Source organism: Trichechus manatus, unplaced genomic scaffold (genome assembly GCF_000243295.1).
Source record: "Trichechus manatus latirostris isolate Lorelei unplaced genomic scaffold, TriManLat1.0 scaffold00061, whole genome shotgun sequence".
In the NCBI taxonomy this organism is placed as follows: domain Eukaryota; kingdom Metazoa; phylum Chordata; class Mammalia; order Sirenia; family Trichechidae; genus Trichechus; species Trichechus manatus.
The window spans coordinates 3,549,439-3,558,996 of record NW_004443997.1 but is presented as its reverse complement, the minus strand read 5'-3'; the positions used below and the strand labels follow the sequence as shown (position 1 = coordinate 3,558,996).

The 9,558-nt window shown below is 44.3% G+C and overlaps 1 protein-coding gene across 1 annotated transcript in view; it reads left to right on the top strand.

Annotated features, from left to right (window-relative positions):
• Positions 1–9,558, top strand: part of UBE3B (ubiquitin protein ligase E3B) — a 52,906-nt gene that overhangs the window by 20,380 nt on the left and 22,968 nt on the right. The window contains exons 4-7 of the mRNA XM_023733655.1: positions 3,373–3,655; positions 5,255–5,373; positions 6,149–6,263; positions 7,051–7,150. Coding sequence (XP_023589423.1) covers positions 3,373–3,655; positions 5,255–5,373; positions 6,149–6,263; positions 7,051–7,150 — 617 coding nt within the window. The remainder of the gene's footprint in view (positions 1–3,372; positions 3,656–5,254; positions 5,374–6,148; positions 6,264–7,050; positions 7,151–9,558) is intronic.

Genomic DNA, 9,558 nt, shown 5'->3' with positions numbered 1-9,558 from the left:
ATTTTTTCTGAATATAAAGAGCGTGGGTGTTCATGGTTGAAAACTAGAAAAGACAGAGAAGCAGAAAGAAGAAAAGTTATACCACTCTTAATTCCACAATCCAAAGTTAACCACCTGTATTTGAGTGTACTATATAGATAAAATCCTTCCTTTTCCATTGCTGTTATTTTATAAGCATTTTATCCTGTCGAAAATTCTTCAGAAACTTTATTTTTATTGGCTGCATAATATCTCATCACATGGAAATGCCCAACATTTTCCTTTTTCGATGAGCAAGGATGAAAGCCCCTGCTGTGAGCACAGCGCAGCGCTTGTTGGTGTGAATTGATATGAGTATAAAACCTCCCTATAAGCTATAAAAGCTATTTACCACATGGTTAGGAACTTCTCTACCGCATTTTACATTTTTTAAATCGTAAGTTGCTTCTTCCCTCTTTCATGTGTGCTTATTCATTCTTCAAATATTTATAAGCCAAAAAAGCAAACCAGTTGTCGTCAAGTCAGTTCCAACTCATAGCAACCCCATGTGATTCAGAGTAGAGCTGCTCCATAGGGTTTTCAGTGGCTATGATCTTTTAGAAGTAGATCACCAGGGCTTTCTTTCATGGCACTTCTGGGTGGATTCAAACCACCAATCTTTTGATTAGTAGCCAAGTGCTTAGCCATTTGTGCCACCCAGGGACTCCTCGAAAATTTATAGAGCACCTATATGTGCCAAGCGCTGAGGATATATGCAGATGAACAAGACAGCCCAGGTCCCTGTTCCCAAGGAGTTTATATTCTAGAAGTGGGAAGATAACAATAAGCAAGTAAAAAATATATTTAATATATGACAGGCACAATGAAAGTGAAACAGGGGAGCCCTGGTGAGAGATGACATTGGCTTGGACTATATCAGGGTTTCTCAACCTCAGCACTTTTGAAGTTTTGGGCTGGATACTTCTTTGTTGGTGGGTGGCTGTTCCGGGCATTGTAGGATGTTTAGTAGCATCCCTGGCCTCCACACAGTTGATGCCAGTAGCGCCCTCCAGCCCAGCTGTGACAATCAGAGATCTCTCCAGACATTGCCCAGTGTGTCCCAGGGGGCGGAAGTGTCCCGGTTACGAATCCTTGGGCTAGAGTAGTGGGGATGGGGATGGAAGCAGGAGGATGTGTGGCGTGTTTTAGAGGTTGAGTCTACAGGTCTCACTGGGGGGTTGGGACTAAGCATTTCAAAGATGGCGCAGGGTTTTTGGCCTGAGCAGCTGTGTAGATGGTGGTGCCATTTGCTGAGCTGGAGGTCAAAGTTGTGGGAAACAGAGAGAGCTGAAGGTGTCTTTTGGACACGCAGGCAGAAATGTCAAGCAGGCATTTGGTTGCGTTCTCCTGGAGCTCAGAGACCAGGTGTGGCAGACACGTAAATGTGAGGACATCAGCAAAGGGATTGTATTTAAAGCATGGGCCTGGGGCAGGTTCCCCCAAGAGTGCAGAGGGAGAAGAGAGGGGGGCCAGGCCAACCCTGGGGTACCCTAGCCTGTGAGCATTAGGGGAGCGTGTTGAGCATGATGGTTTCTAGAAAGATTTTTGGCCACCTTGAAATACACGCTTTTAAGGATGAAGATAAACTAGTCTAAAGTGTGTGTATGATGTTTGATGTACTAGTTTAGTTATACATGAAATAAATTATAGAAAATAACACATCTGCTTTAAAAGTACTGCTGTTTTTCTCCTCTCACAATTTAAAATGCAACTTTGTTACACTCCTCATGTGCATCGGATACTGCAGCCATGTGCTGGTCCCCTGACACAGCTCTACAGAGCCCAGCACTTTCAGTTCTCTCTATATTGCTCAGGGTGCAGCACTTTGAGAGGTGATCTGTGATGCTCTAAGTGAATATTTTAGTTCACACCATGTGTACCCACTCACAATAAGTTGAGGACAGTTTCTTTTCTTGTTTTGTCCTGCAGGGGTTTGTTTATGATCTCCACAATGTAATTATTTACTCTTTTTTTAATTTCTGAGGTTTCTGCCCTCTTTGTTACGTGTGATATCCCCGTTGCCATCGAGTCGATACTGACTCATAGCGACTCTAGGACTGGGCAGAACTGCCCCCATAGGGTTTCCAAGGCTGTAAATCTTTACCGAAGCAGACTGCCACATCTTTTCTCCTGCGGAATGGCTGGTGGGTTCAAACCGCCAGCCTTTCGGTTAGCAGCCAAGCTCTTAACCACTGTGCCACCAGGGCTCTCTTGTATGTTGTATGATATAACATAACTTGTTAAAGACTGGTTATGAGCTGAGTACCTGAATAACTACCAACCAGGTCAAGAAACTGTTGCTTTTTAAAGGCTCTTTATAACCACATCCTCCTCACCTTGAAAATGTGAGGCCGAACCTTTAGGGATAATAAAGAGTGATTAAACTGGTGTTACATCTCTTTGCCTCCTTAACAATTCCTTCGGTTTGCCCTGTAAGCATAAGTAGCATTGATTTGAGAATTTCTTCCCCAGGCTAATATATCTTCCCCACACAGTTCTTTGTTAATAACCGAATAATTCAGAGAATGCCCTATAAAATGAGAGGTATTATAAAGACTCATATATAAGGTGACTCCCCTTTTTCTGAGGAGTGATTTGGGGCACACATCTCATTATGTAACAGTGATGGTGGCCTGTGTGTTGGAGGCTTTGTAGCCGTCAGGAAGCAGACTGATAATGTCCTCTCCTTCACTTTTTGCTTCCACAGGGTTAAATTTTCATTTAACTCTTCAGAGTACCTCTGCCGTGGTCATTCACTGCTTTCTCATTTTTGATGTAGGTGGAATAATAGAAGTAGAAGCGAGGAAACTGCTCTGCTCAATGCAGTGAGCCTGCACAGATGGTTTAAAAAGCAGAGAATCAGCAAACTGCGGCCCCTGGGCCTAATCCAGCTCCCCACTTATTGTTGTAAATAAAGTTTTATTGGAACACAGCCACATCCGTTTGTTTACATGTTACCTATGGCTGCTTTTGTGCCACAACAGAAGCATTGAGTAGTTGTGACAGAGACTGGCCTACAAAGCCTAAAAATGTTTATTCTCTGGCCCTTTCCAGAAAAATTTTCTGAGCCCTGATTTAATGTATAAACGTTGAGTCAGACAGTCCTTGCCTCTTTTCCTGGCTATGACATTTACTAGCTGTGTGATTTTAGACTAGTTATCTACCCTCTCTGTGCTTCTGTTTCTTCACTTATGAAATGGAGGTAACATTGGACTTTACAAGGAGACAATGCATGCAAAGTACTTAGAATGGTATCTGGCACATAATAAGCACCTCTTTGATGTTCGCGATTATCACTGTTATTCTCGTGGTGGTAATGATGTTCTTAATAATTCCACCTTCTTTCTCTCACACACATTAAATGTTCACTAATAGGTTTAAGTGGTTTGCTTCCCCAGTGGATGGGAGAAGTATTGGACCAGATGGAGCCCCACCTGAAGCTTGGGTTTGTCTGTCCTTTTCCAGGTCTCACTTACCTTGACGACCTGCTGCCCAAACTGTGGGCATTTATCTGTGAGCTGGGGCCCCACGGAGGGTTAAAGCTCTTTCTGGAATGCCTGAACAATGACACCGAGGAATCCAAGCAGCTCTTGGCCATGCTAATGCTGTTCTGTGACTGTTCCCGGCACCTCATCACGTAGGTTCACTGCTGTGGGGCTGAATTCCTGTCCTAGAGTTTGAGGAGGCCAAAGTACAATGTCAGTAAGGAAGTAATCACTGACATGATTGCTATGTATGTTTGGACCTGTGTGACGCCGTCATTATACGAGTTAGACAAGAAAACGTACCAAGTGGCTGGCAGGTAGGGGGTGTTCAGTGCTTGTTAGTTCCTGTCCTTTCAAGGAGCTGGGTCAGTATCACAGAGTGTAGGCTGGGGTGTTTTCCAGAGCTGTGTTCAAATCATGGCTCGGCCAGTTACTGTGCTAAGTAGTTTACTGGAAAGTTCTGGAGTCAGATAGTCACGGTGCAAAACCTGGCTCAGCTACTTAGTAACTGTGACACCCTGGGCAAGGGGGCAGGTGCTCGACCTCTCTGAGCCTCAGTTTACTCATGTTTAGGTGGGAATAACAGTAGCACCTGCCTCTTGGGGATGTGGTAAGGATTAAAAGAGATAATGCATGCAGAGTGCTTAGCACAGTCCCTGGCTGGTTGAAGAGCACGGTAGGTATTGGCTGTCATTGTTATTGTTATTATTGGGCAAGCTGCTTAACCTCTCTGAGCCTCAGTTTCTTTATTACTAGAATGAAGATAATACTGATAGGGAGTAAATGAGAGGAGGAATGTCAAGTACTTAGTACAGTGCCTGGCATACAGCAAGAAATTAACAGATGTTACATGTTGACTTGTGTTTTTGGTATTCTTTTAATTCCACTTTTTCCCAAAAGGTTGGTGAAGAGTTACAAGATAGAATGGACCTCAGACAGCTCCGTTCAGGCTAAAAGACATTGGCAGGAGGGAATCAGAGACCTGTAGGTGGCAGATTGGATAAGAGTCATAGAGGAAGGGGCTCAGTGGGCAGTTGGAGGGGAGAGGGAGATCTCAATTGCTGGTGAAGGGTGTCCTGAGAGTGAGTCATAATCTGAAGTGAATGGGGTAGTTTTATGAATTTTTTAGTTTATAAAGTGTCTTAAATGGTTCATTGATTCATACATGGGTTCAAATGTTTATTCATTCACTTATAAATACTCATCAAGTACTTCATCAAGAACCTAAGTATCGGTAGTGTCTGTCCTAGATGTGAAATAAGCTTCCACAGATTTCCTCAGTAAGCAGACCCTCAATCAAGAGTTACCCAAGATTCCTTGATGCTCAGGCGTGAATGAGGCACGAATTGAGGCCTGAATTAGGAAAGTGCCTCAGTCAGATCCCTACAAATGAGGAAGATATAGAGTGGAGCTTATTTTTTTCTTAATTATATTTTTTAACTTTTCACTATGGACAATTTCAGATAAATAGAAGTAGAGAGAGTAGTAATGAACCCTCATGTAGCCATCACCCTGTTGCTTATGACCAGTTTGGTTTCGTGTATACCCCCACCTACTCCCCTCTCCCGGGTTATTTTAAAGCAAATCCTAAACATACCATTTTATCTGTAAATTTTACAGTCAGTAGCTCTAAAAGATAAGAATAGAGCTTATTTCTTAACCTTGCTTATTTTGTCTAGTAAATGGTACAGATTTTTTTTTTCCCTTCTTTTCTCGGTGGGAAATTCTAAATAATTTTCTGTCTCATTTAGAATTCTTGATGACATTGAAGTTTATGAGGAACAAATTTCATTCAAACTCGAAGAACTGGTCACCATCTCCTCTTTTCTCAATTCCTTTGTGTTTAAGATGATCTGGGATGGAATCGTAGGTAAGGTAAAGGAGTCATCCATTGTTTGACTGATGATACACTCATGAAAACTATAAAGAGCCTAGAACATTAACTGATTCTTTATTGTCTATCAAAGTTAATTGGAAACATATATTTATTCACATAATTGGAAATTTTCTTCCTTCATACTCTGTGACGTCACCAGGTAGTGTGGTTTATAAAATCTCACTCTCCCAGGTGTGCTTCAGGATTTGCATGTGTGTATCAAGGATTATTAATGATGATTAGTTTTGCCCTGTATCTCTTGTCCTGTTGATTCGTTGAGTTGATTTCCATGATGACCAAACGTATGCTGGTTCACAGTCAGATTAGAAGTGTGTTTCTAGTAGTTCAATAAAAAGTTCCTTCAATTAAAAAAGTCCCTTGGATGACATGCTGGTGGGAGGCAGCATGAATGATTGTGTCTAAGTGATACTCAAGTCCCGCAGACACTTAAAACATTCCTAGAAAGAAAATCTGTTGCTGTCGAGTCAATTCCAACTCATAGCGAGCCTATAGGACAGAGCAGAACTGCCCCATAGGGTTTCCAGGAAGCGGCAGGTGGTTAGCAGCTGTAGGTCTTAACCATCACGTCACCAGGGCTCTAGAACATTCCTAGAGTATCTTTTAATTCCTTTGGTTTCATGTAAAATCCAGAGGGCAGGAGATCAAGGACGTGGAGATGAGCAGAGGAGTCGAGAGGCTGTCCTCCCCTCCTCTTTCGTTCTGATCGCCTCTGCCCTGAGTGTGACTCGCCTGTTTGTGTGTCCTACAGAAAACGCCAAGGGCGAGACCTTGGAGCTGTTCCAGTCCGTCCACGGCTGGCTGATGGTGCTCTATGAGCGGGACTGCCGGAGGCGCTTTGCCCCTGAGGACCACTGGCTGCGAAAGTGAGCACCAGGGCTTGGGAAGGGGCTTGGTGGGAGCCAGTGTGCACTCCGCTGTCACACTGCCAAGCCGCAGAGCTGTCGAGGGCTTAGCACTCATGTTCTAAGGCAGAGAGGATTTTTCCCTCCTTCGTCTTGTCCTTTTATCTACATAAAGAGAGCCACTGTTTCTGTGAGGCACTGTCAGCACCGATCATTTAGCAGCTGCTTCTTAGATGCTGACGCTGAATATGATTAGGGTTAATGACTAGTGACAAAGCCAGATCACGTTTAGCAAATGGTTCTTGTCCAAACTGGGATGGAAAGTTCTTTCACCTGTGCTGAGCATTAGGCTGTGATAGCTAAATGTCAGTTCAGCAGCAGAGTTACCAGAGTAAAAAGCAGTTAGGGGTTTGAGGGTGGGGGTGGGGGAATCTTCCTGCAACAAATGCTACTCTCCTGCAAAATGATAGAATTTGTATCAATGATACTGTCAGCTCTTATGTAACTCTTGAAATTGTGGCACTAGAGCAGGGCTTAGCAAACGTTTTCTGTAGAGGACCAGACAATAAATATTTTAGGCTTTGTAGGTCATACAGTCTCTGTTGCAACTAGTCAGCTCTGCAGCTGTAGTGTGAAAGGAGCCATAGACAATACATGTACAAATGAGCGTGGCTGCGTTCCAATAAAACTTTATTTACAAAAACAGGCAGCAGGCTGGATTTGGCCCACAGACTGTAGTTTGCCAGCCCTGCGCTAGAGAATGGTTTTCTTGCTTTAATTATCTCAAACCCGTGTCTTTCTTTGTAAGGGACCTCAAACCCAGTGTGCTCTTCCAAGAACTGGACAAGGACAGAAAGCGGGCACAGCTGATCCTGCAGTACATCCCTCATGTCATTCCTCACAAAAATGTGAGTTGCAGGTAGAGCAGTGTCTTAAGTAGTTCATTGATTCATACGTTCATTCAGACATTGATTCATTCACTCACATATACTCATCAAGTACCTACTGTGTACCAATAGTGTCTGTCTTAGATGTGGGATAAGATTCCACACCTTTCTTCAGTAAACACAGACTCCCAGTCAAGAGTTACCCAAGATTCCTTGATGCTCAGGCATGAATAATGAATAAGGCACGAATTTAGGCCTGAATTAAAGCGTCACAGTCTAGTTCTTACAAATAAGAAAAATATATAGAGTAGAGTTTATTTGTGTTTCTTTCCGTCCTGCTACAATGTTCTTGACTTTCTATCTTTATTATTAAAGAAAAAAAAAAAAACAAAACCCATTGCCATTGAGTCGATTCGATTCTAACTCGTGGCGATCCCATGTGTGACGGAGTAGAACTGTGCTCCATAGGGTTTTCTTGGCTGTAATCTTTACAGAAGCAGATTGCCAGGACTTTCTTCTCTGGCACCCACTGGGTGGGTTTGAATCGCCAGCCTTTAGGTTAGTAGCTGAGTGCAAACTGTTTGCGGCACCCGGGGACCCTATCTTTGTTATGGCAGTGGGAAATGAGTAAAAGAGATCATTCGTTCAACAAGCAGTGATTGAATTTTGCTCTTTGCATTAAGTGCTGGGGCCCAGAGACAGAGAAGACAGTGTGAGCTGGCGGTTCACAGACAGGGCAGCTGCTTTTGAAACACATGCAGGGCCCTGGCCCAGCTGGGAATGAGGAGAGGGCTCAGGGAAGGTCTCCACAGACAAAAGTAGATGATGTTTAAACACCCCAGGGTGAGAGAATGTAGTGCTACTGGGGAACCAAAAGTACAGTCTGGTTGGAGAGAGTATAAAGGAGGAAGTCAAGCAATGAAACCAACGAGGTTGATAGGTGCTGGAGCAAGCAGGACCTTGTAAACCAGGAGGAGGAGCTTGGATTTTATCAGAAACTACGGAAGGGTTTTACATGTGGGAGGCATGTGGTCAGAGCTGTACTTTAGAAAGATCCTTCTGGCTGTAGTGTGGAGGATTGGCTGGAGGCAAGAAGGTGTCACAGCAATCTCGTCTGGACTAGGACAGGGCTGTGGGAGTAGAAGAACCCCAAAACCCATATCCATTGCCAAGGAGTCAATTCCAACCCATAGTGACCCTGTAAGAAAGAGTAGAACTGCCCCATAGGGTTTCCAAGGCTATAAATCTTTATGGAAGCAGACCACCACATCTTTCTCCTGCGAACCCTCCTGGGTTCGAACTGCTGACCTTTTGGTTAGGAACCAAGTGCTTAACCACTGCACCACCAGAGAGGGCTCCTTGAGAGTAGAACAAGATGATAAAAATCAAGTGATTCTTAAGAAGGTAGCACCTACAGGCCTTGGAGAATGATTACAAGGAGAAAGAAAGGAAAAATCTGGATGATGCCCAGGTTTCTGGCTTGTGCGCCTGGTGAGTCGGTGGAGCCATTCCCTGAGGTGGGAGCAAAAGCAAGAGCGGGTTTGGGAAATGATGGTGAGTTCAGCTTCCAGCAGGTGGGATGTGAGCTGTCTGTTGCTCCTGGAGGCCACTGGACACATGAGTCTGGAGCTCCGGAGAGAAGACTGGGTGGGAGATGGAATCTATGGGAAGACAGCACCCAGCTCTCATAACTACAGTCATGGACGTGGGTGAGGTGGTTAGGGAACTAGAGGGAGTGAGAAGACGAGGACTGAGGCCAGAGCCCTGCGGGACCCATTGCTTAGGGGGCCAGCCCTGGAAGAGAGGGAGTAACGAGAGACAGGAGGAAAACTGGAGAGCGTGGCATCACAGATGTGGGAGCCCTTGGGAGGTCAGGCGCTGTGGGAGGAACACCCAGGAAGTGACAAAGCATTGTGCACATCCCTGGGGAGTCGTGGGCACTCAGAAATGTCCGTGAGATGGCGTGACAATCCTGCATTCCTCTCAGAAGAGGCTCCTTAGAGTCTAGGTGTGCCCTTTTTACTTCTTTGACAAAATAGATTTATTTTTTCTAAAAGAACAGAGATCGCATTTTTGTAAATTAACTCTTAATTGCAGAGATGCTTAATCCTCACTGCTCTCTGATATCATTTTGACCTTAACCCTAATACTTATGGTTGCCATTCTTTACCCTTAAGCAGTAATGTGCAGACAGATGTGGCTGTTCCAATTCGTAGTGCTCTTGATAGCAGAGACTCAGAATTGAAGGGAATGGTTTGAGGGGACCCCTTCTACTCTATCCCCGAATTCACCTCTGATAGGAAACTCGCAGCTTTGCAAAGCAGGCTGTTCTGTTTCTTTCCTCTTACAAGCGATGGAGCATTCTTCCTCGTATTACGATGGTCACTTCTCTGTGATTTGGTCCTTGGACAACCCCCAAAAGTGGAACC